Genomic DNA, 16,939 nt, shown 5'->3' with positions numbered 1-16,939 from the left:
CTCAGTCCCTTTCCAGGTTCTCAGATTGGCTTATGGTTCCAGAATCTTTTGATGGCAAAGAATGGGGTGGATGTTGGGTTGGAACGGCGGGCATGGCTCCTTTGGCCCCAGGAATCTCTGCTGCTTCCCAGCCTCATTTTAGGGCATGCAGACACACTCCTGTCTCAGCCGCTCTTCTGGGAATCAGGGCCAGGTCGAATTGGCTTTTAATGTCCATGTGTTGCTTTCAGTTTCTCTGAGGCTTTCAGTTCCTTTTCTCCTGTGAGGGACAGGCCTTCCTTGGGAAGAAAGGGAACCCCTTGAGTCTGACATGTTCTGCAGTCAGCTTGAGATGCCTTTTGATTAACTTTGGACAAGTCTGGCCCTGTTGTGGAATTCAGTCCTGCTCAGCATTCTGCCAGCCAGGAAACGTGCTGTCTTGACCATCATCTTCCTAAGAAAGTCGTGTGGGACCCAGAACGTACAGGCCTTTTCCACAGCAAGTAATTCAACCCAAAGTGAAGAGGGCTGCTTTGGAAACCGCAAACCACTCAAACAGTGGTTGGTTGTAAATCATGATTCTTTGGGGAAAGGGGGTGGGGGCTGGAGCTCTGGCCCTCAAAGAACTTCCTCTCATTAAACTAAAGCAATTTGCTGCTCTCCACACACTCTTTCTGCTGTAAGTGAAGTCACCTACTTTCCCCAGTCACATCAGTGGTCCTGGTGGGGGCTGGTTGATGGCCGGTTGATGGCCGGTTGTTGCCACATCTTTGCACATGACGGAGGTCTCTTCCCAAAGCCAGGCTTCACAGGTTAATCAAGAGTTGGTCTGATCAGCCCCTTGTCTCTATGGCCCAACCCATGCTTTTTCTTTTAGCCGCTATTTTCTGCAGTCCTGGGTTTCTAAATCTTGGCCAGAGGACAGTCATTCCTTTGTGCTCGGCTGTTACAATGAGGTAACCAAAGAAAGGGTCTTGGTCTGAGGCTGTCAGCTGTTACTAATCACTACTCCCCAGCTCATCATGGGTCCAGCTCGCCTCTCCCTCTTGCTCTGCTTAGCACACATAAAGAAGATGAATTACTCCCTGGTTGCTCTTCAGAAAAGCATATTGTGCAGCACATTCCAATACCGTGAGCGAAGGATGGGCTAATGTGAAGGGTGAATGGGTATCTAAATCACCTCTCAGTGGGTCTTGTGCCGGCAGCTGTGTGCCTGTGAGAAGTGGATCTCAGAGCTGGCTCTTCCGAGGTTTTCTTGAGACCTTGCTGAGAGAGAGAGGGAGTCCCCATGGTGGGTCCCTTGGCAGGGCTCTGCTAGGCAGTAATGAGAGTCTGTTAGATGGTTAAGACTAGTGTAGAGAAAAGCAAACTTGACCACTCAGAGGACCTCATCAAGCTGGTAACCCAGGAGAATCATTCTCCTTGCCAAATGTCAAGGAAGCCACTGGTGCTCTTTGATATTGAAGGTAGCAGCAGTTAAAGTTGGACCTCAGTTTCCCATCACTGCTTCCCGGTATGAAAGTTCATTTTTCAGAGGACAATAATAGCGAGAGAAAAGGGATTGTCTGCTGAGGATAAAGGGTGATTTATGTGAATTTTTATGCCACTAATAATATTGTCATCTCCCCTGGGATTTTTTTCTATTTAACAATCTTTCGAAACACTGTTTCCCTTTTGCCTTTCCACACTTCATTTTACTAGTGAACAGTGGGAACTCGAAGAAAGACTTTTGTTGACAGTTTTAAGGGTCAAATTAAAAAATCAATTTGCCCGACAAATTATATGCTATCACAAGCAATAAATTTGCAGAGAAGCTTCCTTGTCATTCTCATGCAGTATAACCCCATAAAACTAAGTAATATTATAGGCGAATGAAATATCAAGTTTTGTGACATTATACACAGCTATATGGTTAGGAAATTTTGGCCAGGGGGAAAACCCCTGTGAAGGTACTTGTGATTTAATTGACCGTGAATTCCACAAAATTGTTCTCAGCTGCTTATGGAGATGGTTTAACTCTTCTTCACTAAGAATTACCGATTAAAGTAAATGCCTCTTTGCTCAAAACTGCATAAGGTTAATCTATTCTCAAACTTTCCCCCTTGTTACAATGTCTACAGAATTTCTGTTCAGCTCAACTGACCAGATATTAGACATCAGCACGCTTATTTCCTTGGTCTCCACTAACCAGGTGAAATAAATTCTTGGGTGCTGTGGGCAGCCCAAGTTGTAAGAAGCAAGAGTCACAGGAAGGAGAGACCACAGCTCATGGTTCCTTTTTAAAGCCTCTACTGTTAACTGAATGTGGGTATCTACTGGTGTTTGCAAACTACTTTCTTTTTTTACCAGAACCTACAAATAAAATATAAATGTATTCATAGCTGGGTGTCCCCTCCAAAAAAAAGGAAAAAAGAAAAAAAAAAAAAAAAGGCAGGGGACACAAATGTATTTTACACTGTGACCCAGCCACACACAATACATACACACAACTGAAAAAAGTTTCACAAACTAATACTTACCTTTACCATAGGCGATAGATACCCTTTGGTATTTTCTATTCTGCACTCTTCCATTAATGGAAAACAATACTAGTCGTAACTCACTGAACAGATTTCATGACTTGCATTGTAAGCACGTGTTAGACCCCATCCATCTCTTCCATTGCCTTCTGTGTGTTTACTTTTTCACTTCTTCACTCAGTGTTCTGTTAACATAGGGACAGAGAGGACTTCAGCAGTTACTTCTATGGGCTCCTCTTCGAGAGTGCGTCATGGTAGAAAACGAGGGAAAATAATACAGAAGTGGGAGAGAGAGAAGGAAGGGAAAGACGGAGGGTGCTCCTGGTGGTGAGGGGTAGAGGTGTGCCAGCCTTCTGCCTTCCTGACCATCCCGGGGACACCTTGCTGTGAGTGACACCTCCTCCCCCTACCCCCTCCCCCAACCCCCAGCTCTGGAAATGAAGCTCCAGGTGATGCGCAGTCACTCTGACCCACCAGAGCTGTCTCTCATTCTCCAAGATGGAATGAACCTATTTTGGATAAACTGGGGGAAGAGCAACTAAAACTGACGAATCCGAGTTTCAGAGTATTTTAAAGAATAAAAGCAGGGGCGCCTGGGTGGCTCAGTGGGTTAAGCCGCTGCCTTCGGCTCAGGTCATGATCTCGGGGTCCTGGGATCGAGTCCCGCATTGGGCTCTCTGCTCAGCAGGGGGCCTGCTTCCCTCTCTCTCTCTCTGCCTGCCTCTCTGTCTATTTGTGATCTCCCTCTGTCAAATAAATAAAAATAAAATCTTTAAAAAAAAAAAAAAAAGAATAAAAGCAACTTGAGTACTTGTAATTCACAGTAACCTAACCTAAATGTTAAAAAAAGAAAAAAAAAAAAGTGTGTGTGTGTGTGTCCTCTCCCCGGCATAACAACAACGGTGATAAGAATGACTATTCAACACACGTTGATGGGGGGCCTTCCTGCGCCGGCGCAGTTCTAGCCACTGAGGCTGCATCAGTGAGTAAAACTAATGGTTCGGCTCTTTGGGCACTAAAATTCTCATAGAGAGAGACAGAATGATCATAACTAGCATTTATCAAGAATCTGCTTTGTCGGGGCGCCTGGGTGGCTCAGTGGGTTAAAGCCTCTGCCTTTAGCTCAGGTCATGATCCCGGGGTCCTGGGATCAAACCCCGCATTGGGCTCTCTGCTCATCAGAGAGCCTGCTTCCCCCTCTCTCTGCCTGCCTCTCTGACTGCTTGTGATTTCTCTCTTTGTGTGTCAAATAAATAAATAAAATCTTTAGAAAGCAACAAAAAAAAAAAATCTGCTTTGTCTAGAGTTATGTAAGTTTCCCCTAAGCTTGCAGTATAAATATTATTAGCTTCTTGTGTAGACGAAAAGGTGGCTTAGAGAAGGCAAATACTACTTAGTAAATACCTTGTTTGTTATTTTTCTGCTTACTTAATAATAACAGCTAACATTTGTTGAATCCTTACTATGTGCCAAGCACTATGCTAAGTGCTTTCTCACTGAAAGTAGTCCCTTTAATGCCCGTGAAAAGCCAGTGAGAGAGCAGTCAGTGTTCCCATACTGCAGATGAGGAGACAGAGGCTGACAGAGTTGACAGAGGTCAGAAGGTCCCAGAGCCAGAAGCGGAATCCAGGTATTCTTATCTCAGAGCCTAAGCTCTTCATTAATGAACTCTAACTTAAAAAAAAAAAAAGACTGAAAGCAAGAAAAAATGCCTGAGGTTGGCCTTAGTTTGAAATATTGTCTTTTAGATTAAGTTCTGAGGCTATATCCTGCGTATTAATTGTGACTCAGAATTGTGATACAATCCATAGCTATCATTTCTGACCTCTTAAAGATTCTTCTGGTCCAGAACCCAGAGAATCTTGGAATTTGACTTTTTACAATGGAGTCTATAAAGGGGCCAGAAGAAACTGTTTTAGTGAAGAAGAGCATAATATAGTTAAGACAGATTTAAAATGATATTTTATGCTCTTTCCCTCTGCCTCCCCCCTCCTTCCCTCTCCTCTGAGCTTTTGGACCCTCTTGCTCACTCTCCTCTCTGAGGGGTCCCGTGTGCCTGAGCTCCGGCAGTGAGCAGTTGTTTTAGGATACAAGAGTTCATTTCTCAATCTGTAAATAGGAAGTATGTTGTATTTTTAGAAGTTAACTTTCCTTAAAAAAAAAAAAAATCACCTTGTAGTCAAATGAATATGGCGCATGCTGGAGCCCATCCTTGACTTCCTTGTTGTCAGTTGGGCCATCTTGAAATTCTAGGATGGAGAACACGTGGCTTTCATTACATGAGTATCTGAGTAGCCTGTTGAGGCGAAGGAGGGCCTCTAAAATAAAACAAAACCTGAAACAGACAGTATTCTTGAATCAGGAGTTACCATCCCCCCTTTTCTCTTCTTTCTGGGCCTGATCTAGTCCCTAGAAGAACAATGAAATGCCACAAGAATGAGTAGAAAGACAATTCATCACAGAAGGCTTCTTCCTTACGTTTTGGTTTTCAAAATCAGAGACAGGAATTGTTGGGGGAAGTAGAGTAAGCCACATGAATGGATAAGACATAGATTTTTAGCAGAGGGGAGAGTAAAATCCATGCAAATAGTAGAAACTTAAGAACTTGACATTATTTATATGTTATCCTTTTATACTTGGCTGAATGCATATTTCATTTATCCAACGATTTACCAAATTCTTATATCAAATATTATACCAAAAGAAATCTAGTTGACAATACAGACTTACAGAGTTCCACATACATATTTACGAGACCCTCCCTCCCTACTCCAACCCTGCAATAAACATGAATGTGGTCCATATTTGTTAATGCCAAACTGATGACCAAAAGACTGTTTCTATAAATAAAGAAGTAAATGTGTATTTACCTATTTGCATTAAGAAACTCTCTTGTCTTCCTTCCTCTCTCTCCAAAGTGACTGCTGCCTAAAATACCCAGCTTTCTGAAGCTAAGTCTTAATCTTTTACGTTCAAAAAATGTCTATTTAATCCCTCTTAGATGCTTAACTCATAGGTTTGCAGAAATGACGAATGGATTGCTTTCTTGATGACTGGTTCTTCTTGAAGGGTTGGTTTTTAGAAAGGAGAATATGATTCATGTACTCACAGCCAGCAAGTATCAATGATCCTCCATGCTCCATTAGAACATGCTCTTGGCTGTTTTTCTAGAAATGATGAGAAATTTGTACTAATCGATGAGTTCTCTAGCTAGTCCTTCTGGTGACCAGCGTAATACACTGCCTCTCAAGGTAGGGAATGTTGAATAATGTGCTAGAGTTTTTCCAGTTAGCTACTGCCAATGGAATTCTCCTCCAGCTTGTCCATTAAAAGCGAGGTATAGGGGAAAGAGTGATTCCTTGAGAGGGCAGGTTCAAACTCTGTCACTGCCATCTGCTAGCTGTGCAACCCTGGACAAATTACTTAACTTCTGTGATCTTCTGTATGTTCACCTTTGAAATGATATCAGTGACACCTACAACCTACAGTTGTGATGAAATTAGATGAATATATGACATTGGTTGGGGGTGGGATTTTGTGAGTGAATTAGGGAATTGGCACAAAAGTTAACTCAAAATATGTAAAATATGTAAGCACAACAAGCACATCGTTATAATTGGAAAACCAGTCATGGTACCTGTGGCAACTGTGCAATATAGTATTCCTTGGGTTTCAAGAGAGTCTTAATTCTGATGGCAGATTGTTTTCATAATAAAGATGTCAAGATGTCTTGAATGAATCTGGTTTAGCTAAACCCATTTCAAATGATGAAAAAGAGACCAGCCGAGATTATTATCTTTACTACTTGCTCTGGAATGTGTTTCTCAAATGTATGTTTAGACAAACACATAGTTGTTGTAACACACTCCCATTAGTACCTACACACCCAAGTGACCTCCTGTCTCCCTTGCCCCGGTGTCCTTTTCTTCCACGTATTTTGAAGTGACAAGGCTCAATTAAAATTTTCCCTTCCCAAACATTTAGGGCACTTCCTGCCCTAAGTTCCCTTTTCCACAAAGTGATTTAGTACTTTACCCTTGCCCCCAGACACTCTGATGTTTGTGTGTAGTCTCTGGTATAGAGCTTTGTCTCAAATTTCATGAGACTAAGGAACAGAGATGATCACTGAGTTTGAGTAAGGGAGAGGAAGAGAGAACTGCTCACGTGACATTTTGTCTTCTAGAGCTCATCCTAATCTTTTCCTGGTATTACCAGTATCAGGACCATTCTCTTTCAGGCCCTGTGTCTGGCAGATTGTCTTCATCCATCCTGCCCTTGCCCTCACAATAGTGTGTGACCTTGTTCATGGTGGTCCCTTTAGTTTTAAGAGCCTGTGTCAGAGAAAAGGGGAGTGGTCAGAGTTGGGGGGGGATGGAGAACCAGGAGCGGAGGTAGGCAAGCAACCTGTGGGGGACTCCGGGCCCCCTCTCAGAAAAGGACCTACATGGGGAACTGGTTCATGAAGATCCTCTGCTCTACCCCCACACACTCCTCCTTCCTTGGCTGAAATAATAACAGCTGTTGCTTTATTCTCTTGCAAAGGAAAAGGGTCAACATATAGAGGTTGGTGAGCCTCTCCTTTGACGATCAGTTCTCCTTCTAGACTCACTGCTAAAAACATGCCTTGGTGGTTGTCTTCAGCTATTTCAGAATTTTAAAAGTATGGAGAAAATACTTTCATACTGGTTTTCATTTGTTAAATTTTAAAAATCCTATAAATAAGAATTCTTTTTTTCTTCAAGTTTATAGCCTTGTAGCTGTGGACCCTGGGAGAGCTCCCCCCATCCCTAGCCCCATGGTGGGAAGGATGGTTTAAGGATGGTTTAAGCCTCCTCTTTTGTTTGCCACTTTGGTTTCCAGTACTCTGCCTTGACCACTTAGCGTTCTCTCTGAATAGCTATAGGTCGGAGTAGTGGGCAGGAACGTCAGAGAAGAGTTGGCGTGAGAACGGAACAGCACCACAGAATAGAAGGCAAGAGGGAAAGAAAGCATCTTGGAAGAAGAAAATACTGCTGCCTGGTACCCCCTAGCAGAGATATCCGGCCTATTGTGCCCACGCCACTTGCTGCTGAAGAATTTCAGGCTTCAGTGGTGACAAGCTCAGGCAATAATGGGAAAGAGAGTGAGCCCCTTCTGCGAGAAATTACTGCAAGCACAGAAAGCCAAGATATTTGAGATGTGATTCAGACTTGAGGATGAAACATTGAGGATGGGACATTTGACTGAAAACAGAGCAGCCCATTTTTAAGGTTGGCAAATAAATGGCACCATCCCAGTATTGGATAGTTAGCCCTGGGTTTCTTGAAACCCAGGGCAAGGGTAGGAGAAGCTAAGTTCACGCATTAAAGCCAAAGCCGCCTTGTTTGTGAGAGCTCCAGTTGGTCTCCTCAGTGGCAGAAAGTATATGATAATTAGTGTCATAAGAACAAAGTTCAAGTTCCCACTCCATTTTACTTGGTATTGACTAAGACCTTAGTCATTTAAGTGTTTTTTAATCTGCATTATGGGTTGTTGTTAAAAATAACATATCAGGTACTAAGTAAGTGCTTATTTTGAAAATTATGAATGATGTTATTCAAATACAAATGAAATTATAAATTGAAAGCCCTGGTGTCAATTCTCATGGGACTTACCATTATATCACATTTTGGGGGCAAACCCAGCCCAATCATGGATACTGTTTTTTTCAATACTTCACCTTACTCTAAATATGTTGGTATGAACAAAGTTACTACCTAAAAATTAAATCACTGGTAGAATCTGATACTGGTCATTGGAGTACAGTATAACCTTTTAATACATTTATAAAAAGGCAATTCTTAAGTAGTAAAGAAAATAAAATTTTAATTAGTAAAGAAAACCATGTTATGATTGGATTATACTATAATTGGATTTTAGTGTTTTATGAGATTAGGAGGGGAAAGAAAGAAGAAAAGTGAAGAAATAGCTAATGAAACAGAACAGCCCATATTATTATCATCTGATCTTTTGAGGGGTTTGTGTCATGTCCAGTTTTTTACTATCCCAAGAGACATTAAGATATGTTCCGTTTGCTAGAGCAGGAAGGGAAATCTTGAAAGTCACACCTCCTTTTTCACCTAGGATAACACCTCGCCTGAGGTAGACTTTGAAGATGTCCTGAAAACAAGGGGGCGAAGATGTTTAACATGAGATAAGGTACTCCATGCCCAGGGGAGGAGGTAGAAACATGAGAAGAACCCCACCAAACAGAGAATTTTTTTTTTTTTTAACTTTGATGAGATGAGATGAAATGAAACCCCAGAGAAACTATTTGAGAACTTTGGCTTTATAACCCAATGTCTAATTTGAATGCAAATTGATGATAAGTTGTTAGGTGATCAGAATAATGGCTTCTATTTTGCATAAAAACATGGAAAAAAGGCTCCCAAGTGCGCATATAAAATCATAAGTCTTTTCAAAACTGTTAATGCTAGTTTACCGGTGTGAGTCACCACAGTGACTTGAGATAGGCTCAGGTTATCCTGCCAGAAATTTTTTTTGAGTAGCTCTTCATACACACACACTACTCACTATTTACACTCATAGCTTCCTCAACCAGTAATAACCTAGGAAAGAATTTGATTGCCCTTTTAAATCATTAGAGAGCCACATGAAATCAACTCCTGAGGCAGGAAATGGGTGATCAGGTGTTTGCTGCCACAGCTGATGACTGGCCATTCTTTGGCTTTTTTCTTTCACCTTTTATGATGCCCTGATGGAATTTGATGCCAAGTTCTCATAACTTGTATAAAATCCCATTGCCGGGTTGGAATGAGGGTAAGGGGGGTGTTGAAGGAATGACTGTCCCCTACCTTCCTCTGGAAAATTCTTTGGACTTACTTCCTGAAAATCTCCTTCTGTTTGCCTTCACCAGGAATGGCGGCCCTAGATAGTAAGGCATCAGGGAAGATGGGAATGCGAGCGGTAGTCTATTACATGACTACAACCATCATTGCCGTGGTAATTGGCATAGTCATTGTCATCATCATCCATCCTGGGAAGGGCACAAAGGAAAACATGCACAGAGAAGGCAAAATTGTTCAAGTGACAGCTGCAGACGCCTTCCTGGACTTGATCAGGTACGTCCTTGCAAGCCCACCCCTCTGGGTATATTCTGACTGCCCAACCCCTCTTTTGGGGGAGCTAGTCAAACTGCAGGTCAGGTGTCTAACTGAACCAGCCTTGCTGGCTTGAAGTGAAGGTCACATCTTCATTTCTTTCTAACAGAAGTTACAGCTTTTGTTTTCTGATCTAATGGGAAAGAGATGAGAAGAGCAAAGAGGGGATAAAGATTTTGAGTCCCTTGCTTTTAGGATTCAGGATCTGATCACTCACTTCTCTTCTCAGCCGTGCAGCTTACCTTGGAATATGAGTAAGTCTTACCTTATTGTCTTGCTGTTTAAGGCTAGTTTTTATTCAACTGTAGCCTGTTGATTGGACTCTTCTAATGTAGAACTTGTCACCGGTATTATCATCCATTAGGCACAACAATTTCTGTCCAGAAAGGCCTTTCAGGATCATCTGGTTATACCTGTTCTAACATCTTCCTTTTACACTATTGCCAAAGAAAGGATTTGGCAGACCAGCAACGAAAGAGTAAAAGATGGCTTCTTTAGCATTGTTTTGTGTACAAACTACACACTGATTGCAACGAGTCTTATCTAGTACTTGAAACAGATTTGATGGTAGAGTCACCTCACACAGAACTATGAAAAAAACCCGAGTTTAATCCTGGCACCTTCCTCATTGCTGTCTCTACACACCAGCCTTTGTGTCAGTCAGATCCTGGCAGGAAGCATATTGCATATCAAAAGGATGAGTGAAAGGGCTTTGGAAAAGTACAGGCAGGGTTAAGGGAACCTACAAGGCATGGTGAGGCACCACCAGCAATAGGAAGCTTTAAGGCTTTTCACCATTTTTTCCATGACATTTACCATTGGGTAGGTTAGGTTAGGAGTATTGTATTATATTCTCTTTCTATAGGATTTCTACTCCTTGTTTGAAGAATTGGGAGCTTGTCGTTCCAAGTCTGGTTGATTCATCAGAGTACTGTGTGTTTCTGCCTCTCCTTGCCCCAGCGGTAGGTGTATGAGTAGCCCATCCCCACCAGTCACTTGGCTCGAGCATTTTTCCTGAAATCTCCTGAACTCACATTTCTTTCAAGATTTATATAGATAGACCCACTGAGCATAGATAGGAAGGAGAAGGAAACAGGATGGTCTAGGCGGTAAGAAGAAAGGGACAAGAGTTGATGACCTTAAAACATGACTTTGATAACCTACAACTGCTGGAATGTCAGGCTCTGCAACTTCCTGGGCCATGTCTCCTTCTCCCATAGTTTCTCTCTTTCTTTTTTTTTTTAACGAACTCTATCAATTTTAATTACTGAAAATGTTTCAATGTAAATCATATCTTCTCTATCACACAATACATCTTCTACTACTAGGAGTACCAGATCATTAAAGATTCCAGTTTATATTTCCATGCTAAATAGAATTTCATTGACTTTAAAAATAAGCATTTTTCATTTTTTCCATGGAATACCTGTTAAAAAATGTCACAAGTAACTGGTGCAAATGAAGCTTTCGAGTGGAGTACACAATCAATAAACACTTGCAGATTTCCACAAGAAACCCAGCACTATGTTCATTTCCGTATTCCTCTTTTCCAGTCTACATTTTTTTGGCCCAGTAAAGGCTTCACCCGGCCCAGACCCTCCCCCACACACCCACCATTGTACTCCTTACATACACGGGAAATAATGAACTGCTCTCATGGCCAAATGCAGGCAGAAAAAGAGGCAGAAAGGCACTTGAACAATTTTCGAGTGCGAATATCACCTAGGGGTAATGCAGAACGATCTTCCTCTTTTAAGACTCCCAAGTTCTCCAACTAAAACCCTTTAAATAAAAGTACCAGCCTACCCCACTCCCCCTCCTCTGGAAACTACAGGAAGAAATGGTTTCTGTTTAGATACCGACTTTTCCCACTCTGACTTCTCCGGCCTCCAAGGTTGCAGATGCCCCTATCCCCACGCCAAATACCTCCTCTACCTCCTTGTCCCATAGTCTTAAACCTTGGAGCCCTGATGATAGTTTATTCCAATATCCTCTTCAACAGATGAATCAGCAGAGAACTACATGGGTGTAGTGCCTTGGCCAAGTTCACCCAGCTGGTTAGGAACTCCCCAGCTAGATGGTGGCCCCTTGAACTCCACCATGAACCCAGACCTGCTCTGAGAAAGTGCCAAACCTTGCCACATGGACCACAAGTTTAAATTTTGTGAGCCATCTCCCCATTGGTCACCAAAGAGCCTCAAAAGCTCCAGCAATTCAGAATCAAGAGCCCATCCCCGAGCTGGCCTTTGGGAGGACTTTGTGGAAGATAAAATTCCAGTCTGACCATGACATTTGATTCAGAACAGGTCCATGGACACATGGCATAGTATCAAAATGTGTATTATTAAATAAGAACTCAGTTAACCAGAGTGTTTGTAACCAAAGGTTTTTCCATGCTCACTTTGGTTCTTCCCGGGAGCAATATTTGATGATATAATGGCCAAATTTTTTAAATCCCATTGTCTGACGAAAGGACAGATGAGTTGAATTTGAGACTTCCCTGAAAAATCTGAACTACATGGGCCCCACACAGGGATGACCATATGTCCCATGTCAAGTCAAAAAATCCACCAAAACCTTTCTTCTTATCCATTTGCTGCTTAGTTTAATATAGTCTTTAACTTAGACACAATGAAAAAATATTTAAGAAGCAAACTTATTATTTGAGAAATTTTTCAAATGACCATTATTTTCTTTGCAGGAATATGTTCCCTCCAAATCTGGTGGAAGCCTGCTTTAAACAGGTAAACACTCTATAGCCACTAATTCACTTTTGAAATTCCTCTTGGCATACCACACAGAGCGGGATCCTCTTGTTTATTTTATTTTACTTTTTCCACTTCTTTGCAATAAGAAACACTTTTTTGCCAACCAGCTGGAAAGCACTAGGGTTTTCTGAGGAATTTGCAGGGGATGGGGAGGTCTTACTTTGTTTTAAAGGCTTAGTGGTTGCCAGATACTCTAAGTCTTGCATACAAGTACCTCATTGAGTCTCTGTTAATTATTAAGAAGGCCAATCAGGACACTCCCTTCTTCTCTCTGCCCACCACCCCCCAACATTCCACACACAAAAGCCCACCAAGCAAACAAACAGTATAAGACATATTTACAACTCAGCTTTAAAGATTAGGGAGATTATTCAAGTTTCTGGTTTAATTAAAAAAATCAGTGGGTTGGCTTTTGAAAGTCTACTAAGGGCCTTATGGATTCTGAAGGAGGAATCATATCAGAAATGGCATCATCATTTCTTAAATGCCTGCTGTGTTGTAGTTGGTCCTCACATGAATGGGATGGCTATCATTGTCTTTATTTTCAGTGATGAGACAACTCATCTATGATAATGCAGAAGGATTATTTAATAGTCACAAGATCTCACAAGTTATAAATGGTAGATCCAGAATTCAGATCCATCACATTGACTCCAAATTCTATCCTCTTTCTGCTCCTACATTCTGTGAAGTCCAGCTCCTTTTAGCCCGGATACACAAAATGCTTGGCTCTCTGTGTTATGGATACAAATACATTTTACTGTTTGGGGGTGAAGTTTATTCTAACTTCACCTGAATAAAAAAATTTGTTACCCAAAATATTAAAAGGAATACAATTAGACATTATGGGTTGAATAATAGTTCCTGAACATTTCTCCAGATGGTGTCACTTCACCTTAGTTGTAATTCCCTAACCCTTCTGCTTAGGATCTCTAAAGCAAACTAAATAAAACTCCAGCCCAATGGAGGACTAACTTGTACACATTCAAGTCATTCTTTGGTTCCCCTCCCTTTTTTTAAAAATTCTTACTGACTATTTTTAATAGGTAATGCATGCACACACTGCAAAATTCAAACAATCCTTTCTTTTAAAAGAAAGTCTAAGAAGTCAAAATCAAACTTTATTCAAAACCTGCAATAATCATAAATAATAACCCCCTTTCAATCTAACCAGCCCACCCCAGCACAATGGGGCTGACCATTCTAGTTAGTCAGCTGGCACTGGGCAACATCAAAAATGCTGATTTCTAGCAGCACTGGGAAAAGTGCTGACTCGAGCAGATTTATTATATTTGGTTTTGGATTGCATTTCCAGGATTTTCAAAGGGAAGCAAATGTATCTTCCCAGATCTATTTGTCTTAGACCAAAATGCAAATGAGGTTGCAATTTCTGTAGGCTACAAACTGTGTCTAAGGGGAAAGAGTCGGAGCCATATGAAAGGCTAATCAAGATTGGAAATCTACCCTAGACAATCCATAAAATGCAGAAGCATCCCAGCGAAGTAGAGATTTGAACATTGATTGGAAGAGGAGACTTAAATGGGCCAGTTTCCTTGTTACTTAGGATTACCAGCAGTATCAATGATTGGTCAGAGATGTGTCCGTAGTATTAACAGCTGGTTATGCCCTTGTTTGAGAGTAGTGGTTTCCCACTGGACACAAAAGTCTCCCCTTCACTCTTGGTAGCAAAATGGCCCAACACTTCATGTACAACTAAGCGTTCTTCCCTTAGACTGTAGATCCAGGCAACACCCATTCATAATTACTCTCTGATCCTTTACTACCATCAACATAAAGACCAGGCATTCTACTCTCATTAAAATCATAGATGGGTGGGCTTAATTTTTTTATGTGGTCGTAGTCAAATACTGAGTCTTCTGTCTGGGACATCTATGTAGAAGCTGTTGAGAAAAGACTAATTTGAATAAGAAGAGAAATTCCTTTATAAACTTGAGAACTGGGTTGTCATCCTCAACTATTAATCAAGTATCTATTCTTAAGAATTGATATTATCAGAAATGCCTTGAAGATCATTGTTTGGGGATTTTTAAATTTTTTTAAATTTCACTAAGGCTTCTTTTATTCTAGTATAGTTAACATACAGTATTATATTAGTTTTGGGTATGTCATATATTGATTTGACAGTTCTATACATTATTCAGCGCTCATCATGATAAGTGTACTCTAATTCCCATCACCTATTGTCCCCATCTCCTATCCCCCCAACCCCCTCCTCTGATAACCATCTATTTGTTATCTGTAGCTAAGAATCTGTTTCTTGGTTTGTCTCTCTGTCTCTCTTTTTTTTTTTTCTTTGTTTTGTTTCTTAAATTCCACATATGAGTGAAATCACAGGGTATCTGTCTGCCTCTGACCAACTCATTTTGCTTAGCGTTATACTCTCTAGATCCTTCCATGTCATTGCAAATGGCAAGATTTCATTCTTTTTATGGCTGAATACTATTCCATTATGTATATATTTATCTTCTTTGTTGATATGTATATGTATATCTTCATGTGTGTGTGTGTGTGTGTGTGTCTGTGTGTGTGTATCTCACATCTTCTTTAACCATTCATCTATTGATGGACACTTGGGTTGCTTCCATAATTTGGCTCTTGTAGATAATGCTGCTATAAACATAGGGGTGCATAGGGGATTTTTAGATTTTTAATATTAGCTGAAATCTACCTCACTAAGTCTAATCCCCAAAGGACTTTGTTACTGAGCACCATTAGCCAACATTAGCTGTCTTTAAAATTTACAGTGCATTCTCATATATTCTGCTTAATTTGATCACAACAACACCGTGAGGTAGAACCACTGTGGTTATTTCTGTTTCACAGATGTCAAAAAGACCAAAATGATATCTGGTTGATTTGTCTATGATCCCATAGCATGACAGATAGTAAAGGGACTATATGAATATTTAGATTTACCGTTTTTTAAAAGCCCATTTTTAGCGATTTTACTAGGGTTTCAGAAGAAAGCAAAAGCACATGTATATTTCAGACTCTTCAGCCAGATACATCTTTCCTGCTATGATTTGTCTTGTGTTTGAGTATGTGTGTATCTGTGCTGGAGAAGTAGTAGAGGTTTGTCACAGATTAGACAAATGCTAGCTGGATACCTTCTATAACAGTATTCTCTGAATGCGAGGTTAATGTATGTCATTAGAGAAAATTGGGACAACAGGCAAGTAAAAAGAAGAAAACAAAAACCACCTCTAATCCCTGTTTTGCCTTTTCTTTTTTAAGTTTAAAACCAGCTATGAGAAGAGAAGCTTTAAAGTGCCTGTTCAGTCCAATGAAACGCTCGTCGGCGCCGTGATAAACAATGTGTCAGAGGCCATGGAGACTCTTACAAGGATCAGAGAGGAGTTGGTCCCAGTCCCAGGGTCTGTGAATGGGGTCAATGCTCTGGGACTAGTTGTCTTCTCCATGTGCTTTGGATTTGTGATTGGCAACATGAAAGAGCAGGGTCAAGCCCTGAAAGAGTTCTTTGATTCTCTTAATGAAGCCATCATGAGATTGGTAGCGGTGATAATGTGGTACGTATTTCCACTTACTGTATATGTCATATACAGATGTTTATTGCCATCAGCATGGGTTCAGTACCAAGGAAGTTGCCACCAGGCGGGATGGCCGATGGCAACAATCTCACTTGGGTAAGCACATGAAAATCAACAATTTTGGGGGCCTATAGTGGCCTTGGAGCCCATCTGCAAACCCCTCTTAATAAGTTTGCTTCCTTGTTTTTGAAAGGTGTCTACTGCTTTTCTGGCTGGTGGGATCCCATTCCTCATTCCTTCATTTTTTATCTATTTGGTATTCAGTTATATATTTCAATATATATTTATTGAGTGTCTACTATATACCAAGCATACAATGCCACACACTCTGGCCATAGAAATGAAGAAAACAGACAAGGATGTCCCAGAACTTCTATTCTTTTAAGGGATATAGAAAAATAAACAAATCAACCAAATGCTTTAGTAACAAATGCTGTGAAAAAATAAATAAATAAAACGCCAGATTTTTTTTTATGTGATGTGAAAAAAAGTGTCTGGGGAGGAATCACAAAATTTATCCTGGATTTTAGCCTCTGAGGAGGTGACTTTTTTCGCTGAGATCTGAATAACTAGGAGAAAGTAGCCACACAAAGTGCCAAGAGAAGAGCATTCACAGTAGAGGGCAAAGCAAACATAGAACACCCTTGACCATCAGAAAAAGTGAGATCTCCTCTCCTCCGTTTTTATCCCTAAGAAAGAAATGTAAAGTCATGGCAGTCCAGCTGCCTGCCCAAGGGACTCATGGGGAGGGTTAGAGAATGCCAGTCCACTGTTCATAACAAAACTTCTTCAAAAAAAGTTGAGAGTAGAACACAAAGGAAATGACTAAATCCGCGGAGGAACATTGACCTTGGAAAGTAAATTCTCGCCAGCTGGGAGAGAGCACTTTGGTTTAGGCCTCATGTGGGGGTTGCTTTGCCTTTATCCTTTACTTCTAATCCAGACTCCTTCTTGGCACTGGAAGG

The 16,939-nt window shown here is 41.0% G+C and overlaps 1 protein-coding gene across 1 annotated transcript in view; it reads left to right on the top strand.

Annotated features, from left to right (window-relative positions):
• SLC1A3 (solute carrier family 1 member 3) overlaps positions 1-16,939 on the top strand; it is a 76,792-nt gene that overhangs the window by 49,478 nt on the left and 10,375 nt on the right. Inside the window, exons 4-6 of the mRNA XM_032337588.1 lie at positions 9,394-9,598; positions 12,339-12,381; positions 15,661-15,953. Coding sequence (XP_032193479.1) covers positions 9,394-9,598; positions 12,339-12,381; positions 15,661-15,953 — 541 coding nt within the window. The remainder of the gene's footprint in view (positions 1-9,393; positions 9,599-12,338; positions 12,382-15,660; positions 15,954-16,939) is intronic.

The sequence above is a fragment of the Mustela erminea genome, chromosome 3, assembly GCF_009829155.1.
Source record: "Mustela erminea isolate mMusErm1 chromosome 3, mMusErm1.Pri, whole genome shotgun sequence".
Classification (NCBI taxonomy): Eukaryota; Metazoa; Chordata; class Mammalia; order Carnivora; family Mustelidae; genus Mustela; species Mustela erminea.
Note: the sequence above shows the minus strand (reverse complement) of the source record. Positions and strands in the feature narration are given on the sequence as shown.